General features: G+C 42.7%; 1 protein-coding gene across 1 annotated transcript in view; it reads right to left on the reverse strand.

Annotated features, from left to right (window-relative positions):
* Positions 1-21,345, reverse strand: part of MED24 (mediator complex subunit 24) — a 1,193,465-nt gene that overhangs the window by 191,352 nt on the left and 980,768 nt on the right. Inside the window, exon 24 of the mRNA XM_044055033.1 lies at positions 5,229-5,309. Within this exon, the coding sequence (XP_043910968.1) occupies positions 5,229-5,309 (81 nt within the window). The remainder of the gene's footprint in view (positions 1-5,228; positions 5,310-21,345) is intronic.

Here is a 21,345-nt window from a genome sequence, read left to right on the forward strand (position 1 = left end):
TTACAATAAACCAAAGCAGCCTATAAGGCATAACAATAAGCCAAACATACTAGTCATTGGTGACTCCATAGTGAGACACACTGATGTCCCCCTCAGCAGACTTGACCAGGAGAAGGCCATGGTCAGTTGTCTGTCAGGTGCCAGAATCTGCCACATCATGCTTGCACTTAAGTTTCTCCAAAACAGGTACAAATATGACTCTTGCCCATGTTGTTGTGAATGACTTGAGACGTACCTCCCTGGACTATATGATGAGAGACATGACTCAGCTCTCAGAGTGTGTGTCCCAACAAGTATGACCCTAGCCTTAAGAAACATCCTATCTTCAACAGGAATGAAACCACAATACTAACAAAAAATAACTGACTTCAACAATTGGCTTAGTTTCTGGTGTCTTCCCAAGGGGATCCAGTATCCGTCTGCCTGGGATGACAAGGTTGACAGGCCTCGATGCTTTGCCAGAGATGACCTCCACCCGTCACCCCTGGAGTAGTGGATCCTGGCCAAGGCTCTGGCCTCTCCCATTGTGCTTTTTAGGCTATGTCCCAAGAACAAATCTTCCAACATAAAAGATCTGTCAAAAAGCAAACTGAAGGTCATGCTGCTTAATGCTAGGAGCCTTAACCTGAAAATGCACTCATTGGAGGCTCTCCTCACACTGGAAAATACCAATGTCTGTTCCGTCATGGAAACTTGGTTCAGGGATGCGGACAGCATCCCTGCCTTACTAGGCTAAACCTCATTCCACACTTTCCGACCCCAAAACAAGGTCAGAAATACTAAGGGTGGTGGAGTCTCTATCTTCATTAAGGACATGCACACCTCCAGACTGGTTTGTTAGCATGACACACTGGAATTACTCCAGGTGCAACTGACAGTTGGCAAGACACCCATCCAAGTTATATCCGGCTATAGACTCCCCCCTCCATGACTCAGGACACCCAGTCCTCCTACCTGGGTCTACTTGACTCCACAAGGTACCCCTTAACACCCTGATCCTTGGTGACTTCAACTACTCTACCACAGACTGGGTGAACTATTCCTGCATTAATGCACTCACTCAGTGATTCCTTGACTTCATCAGTTCTAACGCACTAGACCAGCTTGTCTCATCCCCCACAAGGGAAGATAACATTCTGGACTTGGGTCTCACCAACACGGGTGACCGTTGCACCACTTCAATAGTATGTTATTCCCTGGTGAGATCAGATCATCGGTCTGTCTCATTCAAAGTTTCGATCCCATCCAACCACCACCAGCTGTAACCACGCTAAAAAACTTCTCAAAAGCTGACTACAACCTCCTAAGGGAGGGTATCTGTAGCTTCACACCTCTGCCCCCCTCAGATGATGCAGACAACTATGCTGAACAGTATGCCAGTGCAGTACACAAGCACCTGTACAACTGCATGGACTCAGCCATACCCAACAGAACAAAAAATTGCTCCTCAAGGAAACAAAAACCTGTCTGGTGGACATCCTCTATCAACAAAAGGAAGAAACTGTTGTCCAGTGGTAAAAAGGAACAAATTCCACATTGGAAAAACTCCCTCCTCAGCCTCCATAAGCAAATTATCTCACTAGTGAAAACATCCAAAGCCAATTATGAATTTAAACTAGGCTCCGAACCAAAGGGAAACCTCAAAGCCTTCTTCAGTTATATCAGGAATCTCCATGGCAAAGCCCAGGTTTGCTCCGAATTAGTACTTACCAGTACCACTTACACTGATCCTGTTGATTTAGCCAACCTGCTAGCTGATAGGAGGTGTAGTCTGCGCTGAACCTATCCCCCCCCCCAAAAGCCCATTCGACATCTCTGATACTTGCCCTATGCCTCATATTTCCATAGATCAAGTGTTAAAGGCCATATCCAAGGAACAGAACACAGGTTCAGTGGGACCTGACAGTACACCAGGCTGTATTCTGCACCATCTCCAGCAAGAACTAGCTTCGCCATTGAGCACCCTATTCAACCACATTCTAATTACAGGCTTCATTCTAGCAGAGTGGAGAAATGTCACTGTCATCTCCTTGCACAAAGGTGGTGCCACTATTGACCTAGGAAACTATTGCCCCATTAGCTTGACAAGTCTGATCTGTAAAGCCATGGAGCGTATTATTACAGATCTCATAAACAAGGACATAGGCAATCTCCAAGCACTTGACCCCACACAATTCGGATTCGTCAGGGGCAGATCTTCTCTGTTGAATATGGCTGAAATCTTTCAGACTGTCACCAAGGCACTGGATGAGGAAAAGTCAGCACATACAGCTTACCTCGACTTGGCCAAGTTCTTTGACATGGTTCACCTTTAAAATGTCGACTGTTCAAAGTTGAATGGCCGCACCACCAAAATGTTTCCGCAAAACCCGTACCGCTGAAACATCACAAACTCGGAAAAACATCAAACGTCGACATTTCCGACTGCGCCACACCTACAAACAAGTGCTAACATGGGTCAAAAAGGGGGTGAAATTTTGTGGTTCGGAACATTGGCATTCGAGGTTTTGACCAGGTGAAGGTTGGAGTTCGCAGAAGCGGGTTTGATGCTTAGAGCGTCAACATTTTAAAGGTAAACCCTTTGACACAGTACTCTACTTGGGCATCATTGAAAAACTAACACAACGTGGTGTAAAATCTTATCTCATCAGGTGGGTGGCCAACTGGCTCACTGATAGGACCCACAAGGTCAAAATAGACACCACCACCTCCGACAGCAGACCTGTCACTAGTGGTGTTCCCCAGGGATCTGTCCCAGGACCCCTATTGTTTTGCATTTACTTCTCAGAGGTCCAGGCAAAGACAAAGGACCTGTGGGTGACCAAGTTTGCTGATGACTGTAACATGGGTGCTGTGACTGCTGTCATACATACTGCAAGATGATCTCACAGCAACAAATGACTGGTGCCAAAGTCTTGGCCTTTAGTTAAATGCAAAAAAATGTATTATCGCACCATTCGGAAAAAAACACAGCCCCTACTGATTACCATATCAACAGCAACCCCCTAAGCACACAACCTGTGGTGAGAGGTCTGTGTACTTGGTTCCTCTCAAGTAAAGGGACTGCACTCAGAAAAATGGAGGTTATTACATCTCTGTACTCCTCCCTCATTAGGCTTATAATTGAGTATAACACCCCATTTGGTATGTACCTCTCCACACATCTGCACTAGCTGGAAAGGCCACAGAAATACCTCATAAAGAGAATCCATGGCCTCCACCACCTGTCCTATGTGGACAGGCTCAAATCACCATCGGTCTACTTGGTATTGTACAGACTCCTCACTGGTGATCTGTGTCTTGCCTACAAGGCAATATTGGACCCTGCCCTACTAGAGATGCTCCATATCCATAAGTCTAACTCCTCGCGCATTACCCACTTGAAAGGCCTAAACCTAAAATGCAACATTAACAAAACCTGCTGGAGAGACAGGTCCGTCTCCCAGAGGCTGCTCCTTCCCTGGAATAGACTTCCCATACATGTCAAGAGTACCTCACTGACCCTCTTCAAGCACAACCTTGATGACTGGATGGGAAACCACAAATCTGTCCCAGGGGTTCCACCTTTCTCCCTCATTGACAGGGGGCAACAGGTGCTGACTAAGGTTTCTTTTATGGGAATAAACTCTTGGCTGGGCTTGTACGAGCCCCAGGGCCATTAGCTTAGTAACCTCCTATGATCCTATGTGAGTCACAAACTTGAGCACTGGAGAAAGTATGGAGGGATGGCAGTGGGGTACCTTTTTAGTATACAGTTGTTGACTGAGGTAAGGAACTTGCTTAAACCAGCAGCAAACATTGGACCAAAAAATGATAGTGTGCTTACAATTCTTTGTATATTTTAAATAGCCTGGTATTTTGATCAGCCAGTTTGTTTAACTGCTATATTCAGTTAAGGCTGAAAATCAGATAAGTATCTGCTAAATTCTTTTGCATCAGTACAGCTGAGTGCTCCAGAGAACACTGCCAACAGACTGTAAACTGGAATTTGTCTCTACTCCTGGTAGACAGCATACTGGCACTGCGTACAGATGTACTTGTCAATGGGAGGGAACTGTATTAATAGCTACCTAAATCAGCATTAAAAGGCAAGGATTCTATGTATTATTCACTGCAGGGGACTGGACAAGGAAAAGGAAAACACAGCACATCTAATTTAGAACTGATGATTACCAAGAAAGTCTGCTATTTTATAATGCTTAGTCTATTTTCAGACAGTAACTCAGAGCACATGGCAAGTGTTTACTTCAACTGTCACACTACTACAATGATAATGACGATATATACTTTGGTCAAGCTTCACTCCAAGGGTTGTGACAATGAAATATAAGTGGAAGTGTATCAATTTCAGCTGAAACTTTATTTTTTGGCACGTGTCCAGAAAAATCTTTAATCTTAAATAGTTATGGTCTTTTATGCTTCCATATGACACAACAGAAAAGATAAACAAAAGGTTCAGCCAAAGACTTGTATTTCTCTTCATTTTCATCTTTCTTATCTGCTAAGGTTTTGCTTTTGTTGTCATGTCTAGAGCTGATTATTCTCATTAACTGTGAAATGGTACATCACATACACAGATCAGACATTGAAAAAATATTCAAATGCGCACCGCAGTGCATCTAAATCCCATGGCTTTTGGTGTTGTAGTAAAACCGAGACCTCTGGATGCATTTAATTTCCTCCAGATCACCTGAAATGAGTTGCTAGACTTCATAACAAAGTATTTATAACTCAACTGTGATGCTCTGCTTCTTAATTTTTGATATTCACATAAAATGTTCCCCTCCATGGAAATCCTCTTAGGTGTTCATGAAAGTAATCCTCTGACAAGAGGAGCACAGCAAAGTTTCTATAGGTTCAATAGACTTGCAAGTTTAAACACAATGAAATGTGACTTTTCTTATTCTCTGAGAAACAGATCTCTGATTGTAAAAGCACATCACACAAGATGCTTCTCACAAAAATTTGTTCTCTATTGTTTTTTTCTTTTGCTACATACATTGCCCCCCCTTAAGTCTCCATAAAAAAAACTAACTTTAAAGCCAAGGGCACAGACCCCAGGTCACAAATATTGAAGGACAAACTCACTGGATTGCTGACACATTCTGGCAATTGTTTTTGAACACAGTAACATAATAAATGTGAATTACTTAGGATTTTTGTTTTGTAGACTGTAACAGTATTTTAATTTCTGAAACAAAAAAGAGCAGTGTACTAGTTTGTCTTACCTAACACTCTGTTCAGCGGGTCCCGCATGTTCACAGTGTGCAGCTGGGAGGCAGACAAGGAGCTACTCATAGACCGATCACCTTCAGGAAAAACACAACAAAACAAAAATAATTAAACACATTACTGCTTGATTTTGATTACAGTTTTGTAGAGGGTTAAACTGTTGCACAATCTACGTATCCATACAATTATTTATTTTAACAGTAACCAGGTAAATCCTGCTAAGCAGAGGACCTTTTTACAGAGGTGGCCAGAGAGTTTCACTTCACAAAATCTTCTGTGCAATATATAAAAAATTATTGAGTAAGCAATAAATAATGTATATGGATCAACCAGTTAATTATAACAGAAACACACACACACGCACTATTCCATTTATCCATGGCCTTGGTAACTCTTTCAAAGGACTTGACTAGGATGACCAGGCAATACTTGCCTTTCACAATGCCAGAGTGGTATGTATCCAAGGATGTTGAGATCACCTGTATTTTTGTTTACAAGTTCACCTATAACATGTTCCGTAACCTTGAAAATAGTAACAGTGAGCCTAATAGGCCTGTAAGTTTCAGGGTCATAAAGCCATGTTGCAGTGGTTGCGCACAAGACTGACATGCCAAAACATCTGGGTTTGTGAACTGTGTGCTCTTACTATTCTCATCAGTACTTTAGCACACATAACTAAAGCTTTGAGCTGTTAAGGAGCTCTTTCCTGTAGACAACAGTTTGATTTCCTCAGCGGCCATTTGATTACTGTATGATGTTGAGCATGTGACTTGACCAGCCAGTGGTCTGGGACAGTTGGGAATTTTGGCTAGGCTACTCAGAGGTCTCCTGGACTAAATGCAGGTAATTACTTAGAAATTTAAAATACTTGCAATTTAACTAAGGATGCATTAGGAACAAAAGTATGATTAGTCGCAGGGCTAGCCACCCCATGTTGTGAGCCATGGCAGGGCTAGCCACCTGGCAATGTGAACCACAGCAGAGCTAGCCACCCAGCAGTGTGAACTGCAGTAGGGCTAACCATCCAGAGATATGATCCTTGGCTTTAGATGATTGTCACTGTTGAGGTGACACCCCGACCTCATATGCAAAAATGGAAAAAAGGGGTTGTGGATGGATAGACTGACATTAGGAACATAGAGAATCAGGAACCTATTCCAGTTACATAACTGAGGATAACTCATCCAGTTAATCTTTATTAAGCTTGGAACTGCTCATAAAAGGTACAGCTCAAGGACAATGGATATTAAGTAATATAATAATAGATCCAGCTCAAAGAATCTTCCAGCTGTAAGTACTGATAGGTCATCTAACTGACCCCACTCATTAATCCTCAATTCACTCCAGATTACAATAAAACATGGTCCCCTGATAAACTCAGGAAAAACAAATTCTGCCACTACTCAAGAATTTTCTGGAGAGATGGATGGCAAGCTTGCAAGCCTCCTGGCCGAGATGCAGTCAATTACCTGGAAACTATTTTTTTATATTTTTATTTAACTGGGTAAACTCACTAGGCACAACAGTCTGTTGTCAGCAGCATCCCAGAACCATGCTTTCACTAACTTAACTTGCTCATACTCACACAGCAGACAAATAAGGACTGAGGAAATGAAACCTAGAACTAGAGCTAAAAAAAACTTGTTAGTAGTTCATAGCCTTCATCCTCTGTGTTACACTGTCACAAAAAAAACTTGTTAGTAGTTCATAGCCTTCATCCTCTGTGTTACACTGTCACAAGTTACATACTTACTCTGTTTATGTAACAACCCACCTTTTTGCAAGGAATCTGTACTCACAGGTATGAATTTATCCTTGGAGTGAATTTTACCTTTTGTAATGATTCCAAAATAGCTAAGCTAGGAAGGATGGTATATTCAAATTAAAAGGCCTTACAGGAGTTATCTGTCAAAATTCCTCTGGCACTGGAATGAATCTTCAGAAGATAACTCTTGGTAAAGATGGTTTCAAAATAACAACTGAAATGTAGACTTCTTGGACGTAAACTAACTACAGCTACGAACTTCTAGTACAATGAGGTCTAACTAGCCAAGGAAAGGGGCTTTATGCTATACTGGCAACAAAAGTTTACGCAATGATAGAACCTGCCTTGCCAGCTGTACCCGAGGCAAAAGAAGAAATAGCTGCATGCAGTCCTAGAATGCAAACATGAGCTACATAATGAGACAGTCTTCTTTACATTCACTGAAGCGGGTTCACCTATATTAGCTGTGCCTAAAATATGCCTGGAGATTAATGCTCTAGCTCAAGGTAAACTTAGAAACCATGCTTATAAGGAGCTTGTGTCTGTATGGACAAAAAAATATATATAACACTGTTAATAAGGATGATATATTAAGAGTCAAAGGCATGATTTAATGTGCAAAGGTTCCTCTCTAGTAATGTATGTTGAACAGAGGAACTAGCTAAGGATGTCATAATTCCCCTTTATCATCTGCTTTACATTTAAAGCAGATAGCCAAAAAATAAGGGATTCACCAATTCAAGAGTATACATTAATGATAATCAAGAAAAGGTAGCTTTATTTGTAGATGATATTAATCTGTAATTGAAAAATCCAGAAAAAAAACATTTGTGTGTGTAAAGATACAGTTTCAGGTCTTTTTAGGATATAAAATAAATGAAAATAAAACAAAGATTATAGTTGTAAAGTATGTACTCACTCAGGAATTGGTTCAGGAATACCTATACTGATGGGGCCATTACAAGATGAAAGTTTTAAGAGTATGAATTAAAAAGGATTCTGTTACAGCAGCAAAGGATATGTGGGAAGAGACTAAACAGAAGATATAAAAAAACTGAGCAAATGAAACCTCATCATTATGGACATTAACAGTATGATACAAGCAGATAAAATGTATTTCTTCCCTTTAGTCTCATACACAGGTGAAGAAAATTACTAGCAACCAGAAAAGAAGCTGTGGAAGATGACAGATAAAGGACTGAAGGAATTTAAGGGCAAATGTTAAGCAAGATAAACTGATTCTCCTCATAGAACTAAGTTTTGCGTTATGCGATTTGAAGGGATACTTTAAAGCTACACAGGCTAAGACTCTTACATAACTCAATATAGAAGTTTATAAATATATAAATCAAAGTTGGCACAGTACAGTGATGAAATGGCAGGGAATGGGTTAAAGATTCAGAGGCAGACTGTGATACTGGATGGGGATAATTAAGGAAAACAGTAACAGACATACTAAATATATTCATAAAGTAGCAAAAAGGAACAGAAAACAGAGATGGTTTCAATAGGGATGTTAGCAATTAGGGATATAGAAAATAAGCAAAGAGAAGGGAGGAATGTACTAAAGGAAATCAGCAAAGGAACCAATACACTGGCAGCAAATAACCTGGAAGGGAGTGGGATGGGGTTAAGCAGAAGTATGAACTGCAGGTGAGAGATTCTTTCTCTACCAGCAATTTGATAAGGTCAGATTTTTAGTTGGGTGTAAAGCAAAAGATGTTATAAAAGGGAAAATTAGCAGGGTCTACAAAACATTGCATAACTATAAAAAAAAAATCAGAAAATGTTACAAAATACTGACTACATACATCAGTAATGAATGGAAAGAAGATTAACAACATCAGATCTATTATCATGGTTATTTTCTTTTTGATGTTTGTGAATCAGTGTTGCAGTTTAAAATGAGAACATTTAATAAAAACATTTAAAAAAGGGTTCTTTACACCAAACACCTGTTGTTCCAGAATCCTGTACAATAAGATGAAGAAAAGAAAAGAAAATACGGTTGTTTAGTAGCTTAACAAAACAGATGTTTGAATACTGGGACAACACAGTTATGGTAAATTTTTACACACCTGTACTGGGCTAATATTTGTGATTGTAACCTCAGTATTTTGTTATGTCTTGTAATCAGAAATTGTTTGAAATGTAAATCGATGTAATCTTTGTGTAATCTGTGTTGGAGCTTTTCTCCCCATTGAAAAAGGGCTCTTTTGGCCCAATGGACTATCCTGGTTAACCAACTGCAAATAAATAAATAAATAGTATATATCCTACTGATCACTGGGTTATCCTGCCTGAGGTAACTGAACATCCAGCCAACATACCAAAGCCAAAACCTTCCTGACGCACCATATGCCTGGTTAAGACTAACACCTGTGGGCACAGGGCCACACAAGCGGACATATGAGTGCAAGATCCTCAGACTACCGACAGCCAAGAGACCCTGGAGAAGTTTGAGTACAAATAGCATAGTAGGCCTGCCAAGAAGAGGGGTAAAAGGAACTGTTCCCTCCTTCATCCATAAAGGTACAAGCAGATCACCAGGCAGAGAATAAGAAAGAGATGAGGAGGCTGGAAGGAGGCATGCAATACTGCAACAGTGATTAGCAGGGCATCCACTGTTACAGTACATTAAATTCTTACACAACTATACTTTGTTCTTCCTTGGATCACTGTTAGAGTATTCCAATACTGAGGGGTGAGCACAAAGCTAATGATCATTAAGGGTGGATGGGTTGGAGACAGGGGAGCTGTCTACAAGTCGTAGAAGGACAGATCTAGCAAAGGATATACTAGATTTGGAAAAGACATCCACAATGTAGTATCTAGTACAGGTATTAACTGACGACCAGGGTGCCGCCACCACCACAATTGATCTGGAGTCAATGCCTTTGAAGGTGGCTCCAGATCAGGAGACTGCTCTAGTGGTATGAACATTCACAGATGAAGACAGATTTGCCTTAAAAGGAAAACCAAGAGGAGATAGCCTTAGAAATCCAGTTGGACAGGGTCTGTTTAGAGACAGGATTGCACAACTTACCATCCTGGAAGCAGACAGTAAGCTGGTTGGTTTTCCTGAAAGTGTTTGTGCTGCCCAAGTAAAATTATAACTGTCTATGCATATCCAATGAATGGAGAAGTCTTTCCCCCATGTTTTGTGGGGTAGAAAAGAAGGTAAGCAAATGCATGGTCTGGTTGAGGGATGGATCATTTACTATCTTTGGCATAAAAGATGGGTTAATCCTTAAGGAGACCCTATTCTTATGGAACATGAGGAAGGGAGAATGGTCATAAGGGGATGAAGTGCTAAAAATCATCTGGCAGAGGTACAAGCAACCAGCAGAACTATTTTCCAGGTACAGAATTTCAAAGGGGTGGTAGCAGCTGGATCAAAAGCTGGTACATTTCTCCAAGACAAAGTTCAGATCCCAGAGGGAAAACAGGCTTCTTAGGTCGATTCAGGTGAAGGATGCCTTTTAAAAATTGTTTGATTCAATTCTGGAAATCGGATGAGGATTTAGAAACATGCAGGCAGAAACAGCAGACATGTGTACATTGATGGAGGAAAGTATAGTTTTGTACCTACCATAAATATAGATGTTAGAGTGTCTTCACTGCTGCAGTCATTACACTTGGGTTATCCTGCCGTCAGGCGGTCCTGCAGTCGGCCAGAGTTCCAAAGTCTTGGTCTGGCGTCTGTTGCTGTCGCTTCTTCCCTGACGTCAGTGCGCCAGGGGTATATAAGATGCAGCCGATGCCATTTTCTTCAGTTTTTCTTGCCCTAGATGTCAGGTGCCCCTAAAAAGGTAGGCAATACATATTGCTAATAAAACATACATAAAAAGCAAAACCAAAATTTTCAGTTACCAGCAAATACACCACATAGGGTAGAAAAGTGTAGATAAGTCCCAGCTAAGAAAGAGGGGATGGAGGGAGGGTAACCTGGACTGCAGCAGTGAAGACACTTGAACATCTACATTTATAGTAGGTACAAAACTGTACTATGTTCACCATGTTTCACTGCTGCAGTCATTACATTTGGGTTGAATCCCAAAGCTGAGGTAGGGTGGCTGGTTCTATAGAGCATGTGGGGTGGCTATGAGGCCCTGCAGCACTGCAGTGGCAAAGCCAGCTCTGGATCTAGAATAGAGAGTCAAGTGATAATGCTTGGTAAAGGTGTGCACTGAACTCCAAGTTGCAGCTTCCAAGATGTCTTTGGTAGGTCCTCCTCTAAGGTAGGCAGTTGAAGTGGCTGTTGCCCTGGTGGAATGTGGCCTAATGTTACTAGGTACAGGCTTCCCATGCTGTGTGTAGCAGAAACGGATAAAGTGTCCTATCCACTTTGAAATGGTCTGCTTTGAAATAGCCTTTCCCTGTGATCCTGCAGCATAAGATACAAACAATTGCTCAGTTTTTCTGAAAGCTTTTGTTTTGTCCAAGTAGAAACGTAACTGTCTGTGTATGTCCAATGAATGCAGAAGTCTCTCCCCTTTATTCTGGGGATTTGGATAAAAAGTTGGCAAGTGAATAGATTGGTTAAGAGCCACAGTGGATACTACCTTTGGCATAAATTAAGGGTTTGTTCTTAAAGAAACCCTGTCTTGGTGGAAAATGATGAAAGGCTCCACTGCCATTAGTGCGTGTAACTCTGAGACTCTTCGTCCTGAGGTCATTGCCAGAAGCAGAGCAGTTTTCCATGACACATATTTTAATTCTGCTGAATTGGCTGGCTCAAAAGGAGGTAAAGTTAGTTTTTCCAAGACAAAATTGAGGTCTCAAGTTGGTGTTGGTGCTCTCCGGGGCAGTCTTATGTTTTTAGCCCCTCTGAAGTTCTGTTTTAGCAATGGATGAGAGAAAATAGGAGGATCTGTGTTGTAATGAGCCGAGATGGCAGAGGCGTGGATCTTAATGGATGAAAAAGATAGTCCTTTGTCCAGCATCTCAGTTAAGTACTGTAATATCTGAGGAATATTTGGACAAGAGGGTCAAAGCTTTGAGCCTGGTTCCAGGCACAGAATCTCTTCCACTTTTCTGAATAAGATTTCCTGGTGCTAGGCCTCCTGGCCTCCAAAATGACATCCATAACAGCTTTAGAGAGAGGTGTTGTCTGCTTGACTAAGGAATCTGCCATGCAGCCAGGTTTAAGGTTTTGAGCTGACTGTGCAGGATCTGATTGCTTTGTTGAGTCAGAAGGTGTGGAGTTTGAGGCAAAATCCATGGTGGGCCTTGAGCTAAGTTCTTTAAGACTGGGTACCAGTGCTGTCGTGGCCAGTCTGGGGCAATCAGGATCATCTGTGGTTTTTCTTGCCTGGTTTTTTAGGAGTACCTTCGAAAGGAGAGGCAGTGGTGGGAAGGCATAAACATTTAGGTTTTTCCAGCTGAACAAGAGAGCATCCACTTTCCATGCTTGTGTGTGATAGGTCCTTGTGCAGAATTTTTGTAGTTGGCAATTCATTGGGGAGGCAAAAAGATCTATGTCTGGGCACCCCCATTTTTGCGTTATCATGCTGAATACTTGTGGATTTAATTTCCACTCGTGAGGATCCATGATGTTTCTGCTTAAGACGTCTGCCAGAGTATTTTTCTTTCCTGGCAGGAATTGCTGGTAGATGAACTTGATAGGTTAGAGCTGTGTTCCACAAAGTCATGGCTTGTCTGCATAGGGGATAAGAATGAGTGCCCCCTTGCTTGTTTATGTACCACATAAATGTGGTGTTGTCTGTCTAATGATAGTTGTCCTGGATGCAGAAGGTCCTTGAAAGCTGTTAGGGCATTTTTCACAGCTAACATCTCTTTTTGGTTGATGTGAAGATGCATTTGGTCTGCGGCCCACTTACCCTGAATACATTTTCCTGCCATGTGTGCTTTCCAGGCGTAATCCGAAGCATCTGTTGTGTCTGCCTGGCTGTGGGTAGAATGAAAGGCTGTCCCTTGTTGAGATGACATGCCTGTGCCCACCATCGAAACTTCTGTTGTAGGCAGGGAATTAGTGGTATTACTGCTTCCACACTGTGACAGTGTTGAGTCCAAACCCTTTTAGGTACCATTGTAATTTGATCATATGCAGTCTGGCATATGGAATTAGTAGTATGCAGGATGCCATGAATCCCAAGGCCTGCAGAATTTTTCTTGCAGGGAGTTGGGTTTTTGTTGCCATCAATTGAAAGTACTGAGTCAGTTGTCCTTGCTTGTCTGGCGTGAGATAAGCCATCTGGGCCGTTGTATTTAAGCTGGCACCCAGGAATATTATCTCTTGTGAGGGCACTAGTTTTGACTTTGTTTCATTTACTGTGTACCTCAGGCAAATTAGCAACCTTTTTTACAAACGCCAGATGCTTCAGAAGTACATCCTTGCTCTCTGCTTGAATAAGGCAGTCGTCCAAGTATGGATATATTTGAATTATTTTTTTGTCTGCAAAATGCAATTACTGGTGCCAGGCACTTTGTGAAGACTGTGGGCACAGCAGATAAGCCAAAGGGCAGTGCAGAGAATTGGTAATGCATTGAACCAGCTATGAATCGGAGGTATCTTCTGCAATTTTGTCTGATAGGGACATGCAGGTATGCTTCTTTGAGGTCCAAAGTAACAAGCCAAGCCTTCTTGCCCAGCATGGGTAGAAGCTGCTGTAGTGTCAACATTTTGAATTTCGGAACATTCAGGTAAGTATTGAGAGTGGAAAGGTCTAGTATGGGTCTCCAGGCTTTGTCCTTTCTGGGGACCAGGAAAAGTCTTGAGTAAAATCCATGTCCTTGTTCCTGTTGTGGCACCTTCTGAATAGCTCTCATGTCCATGAGAGCTGTAATTTGTTTTTGAGCATCTGCCCATTGATTTTGTGGCAGGTCTGGCATTCGTTTTAGCCTTGGTAGAGTGTGAAAGTGGAACCTGTAACCTTGAGACACAATATTCAGAACCCATTTGTCTTGAGTGATTATATGCCAATTTTGAGAAAAAAAGTGCTACTTTTCCCCCTAAGGGAGATGCCAAAAGGTAAGTGCTTGGCATTTGAAGGGAGAAGTCATTGGGGCTGTTTCCTATAAGGTTGTGACTTGTTTTCACCTCCTTTTGGGGTTGAAGCACCCCAGTGTTGTGGTCTGTAAGAGCCTTGGGGCTGAGATCTGCCTCTTGGGCATCTGTATCTGCCTCTTTGTGGTCTGTCTGACACTGGAAAGGACCAATTCTTTGAAGGCCAATTTCTGCTAAATCGAGGTGGCTGTACCTGTAAGAAATCCTTCACTGTTTGCAAAGATTTTGCCTTATCCTCCATTTTCTTTAATACCTCTTCTGCCTTAACACCAAATAAAATATCCTGCTGTAAAGGAGCATCCAATAATTTTGCCTTAACATGATCAGGTAAACTTTATTCTTTTAACCAAGCATGCCTTTGAATCACAGATCCTGTAACTGCTGCTCTACAAGAAGCCTCTAATGAATCAAAACCACATTGCAGAGTATGTTTTCCCACTTGTTCAGCTGCATGCAATAAATCCTGCATTTCCTTATAGTCAGGATGTTCTGAACTTGTAAGCATTTTCTGTTTTAACAGAGACATTAAATATTGTTGGTATTTAAGCATGTGAAACTAGCAATTTAAAGCTCTCACTGCTAATGTTGCAGAAGTGTAAACTTTCTTCCCCCATCTGTCTAATGCTCTAGAATCCCTGTCAGAGGGAACTGGATTTTTAGCCATGGAAGCCTTTACCCCTTTGGGACCCTGGGAAATTGTTTCTGGGTCAGCAACAGGGTTTTTATAAAGAAATTTGTGAGAGTCAGGGACTCTGTAGTACCTGTCTGGCTTGACTGGAGCACGGAGCAAAGAATCAGGATTTAAGCTGGATTCAGAGAACACATCATCCACAATATCTAACACTGGCGGAATAGCAAGGGACCTGTGCTAAGTCTCTGAGCCTTTTCTTGGATTCTGAGTAATCCTGGCCCTCCCAATGGAAATGCTCCCTCATGGTATGTAAAGTTTCCCCAAAAGAGTAATGCTCAGGGGAGAGGCTGAAGGAATTGATTCTTCAGCATCAGAGTCTTCATAGGGGGTAAAGAGTATCCCTGGTCTGAAGAGGCATCAGAACAAATGGAAAATCCTGCCTAGGTCTTTTACCAGGAGGGGATGGGAACCCCTGATCAGAGTAATTAAGTCTTCGGCCATTTTGAGCATCTGTTTTTTAGGCATGGAGGCCTGTCCAGGTGAATGCTGTACTTGCTTCTTTGTCTTTAATGGAGTTTTAGACTTGGCTGTAGTTTTTATGGTAAGCTGTGAAGGTCTGAAAACACCATCAGAAGCCGATGCCTGATCAGCGGCTCCGGACCCATCTGAAGGGTTAGTTTCCATAGGCTCAACACCTTGAGTATACAGAGGCCTAGACATCTCCACATGGGAGTCGGAGACGGCCTGTGGCTCTGAGGTAGCAGGTGTCAGTGGCTGCAAAAGCGCCTCACTGAGAACCGGTGACTGGCCTAGAAGAGGCTTCATCGTCAGTTTTCGGCCTCGGATGCCTGTCCTTATCCTTGTCTTTGCATTTTTTGTATATTCCAGTCATCAGTTGTTCTGACGGCATGGTATAATTAAACCTTCGACCAAAGTAATGGCGAGCAAAATCAAACCGACGTTTAATAGTGCGTTTGTTAAATCTAGCACAAAACTGACAACTAGTGACGTCGTGGTCTGGGCCTAGGCATGGAATACAGTAAGAATGAAAATCCTTATGAGGTATTTGCTTCCCACAAGAAATACAATTATTAACTTTTACTGACATCGGTCTGAGGCAAGAAAAAGTTTCCCTAATGGGGTATTTAGCTTTATTGAAGACTTCGGTTCTGAAATTCTAATTGAAAATCTCAAGAGTCAGCCGACCGGCAGTTGCGAACTGCTTTTGCTTCGGGCACCGCATGGCAAGAAAGACTGAAGAAAATGGCGTTGGCTGCATCTTATATACCCCTGGCGCACTGATGTCAGGGAAGAAGCGACAGCAACCGATGCCGGACCAAGACTTTGGAACTCTGGCCAACTGCGGGACCGCCTGACGGCAGGATAACCCAAGTGTAATGACTGCAGCAGTGAAACACGATGAACATCAGACTAGTCCACTTTTAAGTAAAACATACAAGATCGAATGAACAAGCATAATCTCTACTCAAAATGGGGTCGCTAGCCTTCTTAAGATAACAGATGTAAAATCTTTTCCCTTTAAAGAGATGCAGGATGTTCTAATTGTAGGTGTTCTTACCTCCTGGAGCACATCCTCTGAAAATTGTTGCCTGAAAGGAATCAAAATTCTATCACCCTGAGAGTCAAGTTGAGAGCCTATGGGTTGGGATGTACCAGAGAGTCCGTTTTCTGTGCAAGTCCACTTTGTGGGTTAACTTGTAGTGATGGTCCCTGGCTAGATGGTGAAGGAAGAACCAATACTGCCTGGGCCAAAAAAGGAGTCGGTAGCAAGATTTTTGGTTTGTCCCTTTGGATTGGATGAAGCCATAGAGGAATTTTTTCCCCCAGTTGAAGGATACGGCATCTGCTCTCCAGGCCTGAGGGCAAGGGGTCTTGGAGCAAACTAGCTTGAGCTGTCTGTTCTGAGAGGAGGCAAACAGGCCTACTTTAAGGATACCCCATTTGTGATGTCCATCCAGGAAGACCTACGTGTTCCACATCCATTCCTGAGGGTCTGCCATGGACCTGCTTAGTAAGACTTTGAGAACACTGTCTACTGACAGAATGTAAATAGCCTATAGGGATAGACTTGCTTTTATTGCACGGAACCATGTTATCAGAGCTACTCTACACAGCTGGTAGGATGGTGTCCCCCCTAGTTGTTGATGTACCATATGACGGTGGTATCATCTATAAAATTCCTGAATGGGCCTGGTTTCAACAGGTGTGATAATACCTGAAAGGCTACTGAATATGGACTTTCATTTCCTTGACAATGATGTGCTCCCCTGTCTCTTTATGTGACTACTGCCCTTGAACTGTTGTGGGGCCTGTTCACATACCCTAGGCCAGAACTGATGCATCTGTATGGATGTCTTGGTTGGCAGGAAGGCTAGTCCCATACTAAGGTGGATTTGAGAAACTCACCATTGAAATTCTTTGTTCAGAAAGGGCAACATATAGTTTTGGAAGTCCAGTGGGTGACAGTGCTGACACCAAAGGAATTTCAAGTAGCACAGGATCTTTCTTGTGTGTAGTTTTGCAAAGGACACCATAGGTAATGAGGCTGCCATGTAGCCCAGAGTTCTTAGGATTTCTCTTGCTGAAGTTAAATCCAGGGGAAGCAGGGACTGGAAGTAGCTTGACAGGAATATGACTTTCTCCTGAGAGGGAAAAGCTCTCAGAGAGGGTGTTCAGCATCTAACCCAAGAAGTCCAGATCCTGGGAAGGGGTTAGAGAAAACTTATTGAAGTTAAGGGTGAAGCCTATCTTTCTAGAAATGAACCTGTGTAAATGAGGTGACATACTAAACAGTCCTTGGAGGAGGCCTGGATAAGATGATCATCCAGCTGAGGAAATATATGTATCCCCCATGTTCTGCAAAAGGCAATGGCTAGTGTGAGACACTTTGTGAAAACCTGGCAACAGTAGACAAGCCAAAAGGATTAAGCAGAGAACTAAAAGTGCAAAGAAGAAATGCAGAACCGAAGGAATTTCCTACAGGTGGGGTGGATGAGGATGTGAAAGTATGCATCCTTCAAAACTAGGGAAAAATAGAAAGTCTTGAGGAAGGATGAAAGGAAGTAGAGCTTGCAAGGAGAGCATCCTGAAAGATGGCACTTCCAAAAAAGTGCAGGGGTGAGATAAATCAAGTATGGGCCTCCAAGTGCTCTCCTTGCTGTGAACCAGGAAGAATCTTGAAAGAAAATACTTTTCCCAGGGCTAGAGATGATACATGTTTTACAGTTTTCTGGGAGAGACTATCCTGGATGAGAGACTGAATGACATGGGCTGATTAGGTGGAAGTAGAGGAATGCCACTTGATGAGGGGTGCTCCTTCCAAGACAATTTTGTATACATGTTGGATGATAGAGAAGACCCATCTGTCTGTAGCGATGAATGCCCAAGCTGGAATGGACAAAGTGAGTCTTCTGGACAAGGGGCTTGTGGATCAAGGAGGCAGGGGGGGAGGCAGAAGATAGTTGGCTCGAGGCTAATTTAGTTGGAATTTTTTTTCTTCAGATTAGAATACCTGATATTTTTTTTTTCTTAAAATCTTTTCCTGGACTGTTTCTTGACCTTGTGGATGGGCTTTTGCTCTCTACTGACAAAGTAGGCTTGAAAGGATGATTCCTTTGACAACTGGGGATGGAAGTGAGAAAATCCATTTAAAATCCTGCATTATTTTTCCATTCTTCCACAGAGTTTTGAAATGTTCACCTGCAGTAGGGCCAAGTAAAAGGCCCCTATGAAGGGGAGAATCCAGTAGCTTAGCCTTGATATCTTCTAGTAGGGGCTGAAGGTGAAGCCAAGCAAATTTGTGGATAACAGAGCCAGTGGCTGCAGCCCTGGTGGAAGCCTCTGCAGCATCACAGCTACATTTAATATAACACATGGCTACATGTGTTGCTTGACAGAGTGTAGGTACTCACATGTGCCTTATGTCTGGAATCCTTCCAATTAACCACAGTTTTATTTGATTCCCCTAGAATGGGCAAAATGTATTTTGTTGTTTGAGTCTGATAATTTAGGGCCCTAAAGGCCAAGGTGGTACAGGTATAGACATTTTCACCATACTGCTGCATGGCCCTACTGTTTCTATCCGATGGCAACACTTTAGATGCAGGTAAAAACTTAGGGGGCTTATCAGCAGTGACAGAAAAAAACTGAAGGGTCTTTGCAGAGTAACTACATGCTCTCAGGGGCCTTATAAAAAGTACAGTTTTGTACCTACCATAAATGTAGATGTCCGAGAGGAATGCATCTGCAGTTCTTACAAATGGGTTGTCCTGTCGTCAGGCAGCCCTTCGGTCGGCCGGATTCCAAAGTCTGGGTCTGGCTTCGGCTGGTGTCGCACTTCACCCGACGTCATAGCTGCAGTTACTCGGGTATAAAGGCATCAGCCGACGCCATCTTCCTCAGTGTTTCTTGCCCCAGATGCCAGGTGCCCTTTTTGGAAGGCTAAATTTGGATAAATGCCAATGACTCCAAATAATAGAGAGCAAACACATAAAATAAGCATGTATGTACATATATATACAAACAAATACACCATAATAGATAAAGCTAGCTGAAGGCTGGCAAATACCCTAGGAGTACCTCAGAGGGGAAGGAGGGTGGGTAATCCTGACTGCAGATGCATTCCTCTCGGACATCTACATTTATGGTAGGTACAAAACTGTACTATGTCCTTCAAGGATGCATCTGCAGTCCTTACAAATGGGTAGAATACCATAGCTAAACAAGGGGAGGAGGAAGAGTAGTGATTATGGTGTAGCTAGGATCCCTTGCAAAACAGCAGTGGCAAAACCTGCTCGGGATCTAGAGTATAAAGGTAAATTGTAATGCTTGGCAAATGTATGCACGGAGGTCCAAGTAGCAGCCTCTATAATGTCCTTGGTAGCCACTCCTCGTAAGAAAGCTGTGATAGTGGCTGTAGCTCTTGTGGAGTGAGGCCTGATGTTCTCTGGAGTTTTCTTTCCATGGTAGGAGTAACAAAATCTAATGCAATTTCCTATCCATTTGGAGATTGTCTGTTTCGAAATTGGTTTTCCTTCCTTTCCTGTGGCATATGCTACCAGAAGCTGGTCAGTTTTTCTATTCGCCTTAGTCCTGTCCAGGTAGTAGCGTAACTGCCTGTGTACATCCAAGGTATGCAAAAGTCTTTCTCCCCTGTTCTGTGGGTTTGGGAAGAATGTAGGTAGGTGAATAGCCTGGTTTAATGACACTCTGGATACCACCTTAGGCATAAATGTAGGATTTGTTCTCATAGACACTCTATCTTGATGGAAGATCAGGAAGGGTTGTACTGCCATTAGTGCCTGTAGTTCAGAGACCCTTCTTGCTGAGGTTATTGCCAGCAGGAAACAGTCTTCCATGATAAGTATTGTAATTCTGCTGTTGCTGCTGGTTTGAAAGGAGGAAGTGTCAATTTCTCTAGCACAAAGTTCAAGTCCCACGCTGGCAATGGTGGTTTCCTGGGAGGTTTCACATTTTTAATTCCTCTCAGAAATTGTCTGAGCAGGGGATGAGAGAAGACAGGAGGATCCAAGCTATACTGTGCTGAAATAGCTGATGCATGTATCTTGATGGAAGAGTAGGACAGGCCTGTGTGGAAGCGCTCTGCCAAGTACTCCAGGATGTTGGCCATGTTTACTAGAGTCACATCTTCTCCCTTTGCAGTACTCCAAATGAAATATCTTTTCCATTTTGCAGCATAATTCTTTCTTGTTGAAGGTCTGCGTGCCTCCAGGATTATGTCTTTAACCCTTTGGGATAAGTTTGGGTTAATTGCTGTTATGCAATGTTCCAGGCAGTTAGCTGCAGTGTTTTCAGGTTTGGATGCAGGATGTTGTAATTGTTCTGTGTTAACAATAATGGGATCAGGGGTAGTGTCCATATTTGTTCCCGAGACATGCTCCTCAGCAATGGGTACCAGTGTTGTCTTGGCCAGTCTGGAGCTATCAGAATGATCTTGGGACGGTCCTCTTTGATCTTCAGAAGCACCTTGTGCATCAAAGGAAGTGGTGGAAATGCGTATGCTGTCAGGTTTTTCCAACTGAAAGAGAGGGAGTCCACCTTCCAAGCCAGTGGGTGGAACGTCCTCGTGCAGAATTTCCTTAGCTGGTGATTGACCGGAGATGCAAACAAGTCTATTTGTGGTAATCCCCATTCCCTTGTGATGGCTTTGAAGATGTCCGGATGAAGCATCCATTTGTGGGCATCTGTGGTTGTTCTGCTTAATATGTCTGCTAGAATGTTTTCTTTTCCCGGTACAAAGATTGCTTGTAACTGAATGTTGTAGGTCAGGGCCACATCCCATAAGTCCAGTGCCAGCCGGCATAGAGGATATGAATGGGTGCCCCCCTGTTTGTTGATGTACCACATAACTGTGGTGTTGTCTGTCCTTATCATCAACTGACCTTCTTGGAGAAATGGTCTGAATGACTGGATTGCCAATTTTACTGCCAGCATTTCCTTTAGATTTATGTGTAGGCGCAGCTGTTCTTGAGTCCATAAGCCTTGTATGCACTTGCCCTGCATGTGTGCTCCCCAACCGAGGTCTGAGGCATCTGTCGTGATGGTTTGGTTTGGTTGGCTGTTGCAGAAGGGTAATCCTGTGTTTGATTGACAGGCCTGAGCCCACCATAGGAACTCTTGTTTCAGGCATGGGATTATTGGAATTTT

This window comes from Protopterus annectens, chromosome 13.part0 (assembly GCF_019279795.1).
Source record: "Protopterus annectens isolate FY-2018-M chromosome 13.part0, PAN1.0, whole genome shotgun sequence".
Lineage (NCBI taxonomy): Eukaryota > Metazoa > Chordata > Ceratodontiformes > Protopteridae > Protopterus > Protopterus annectens.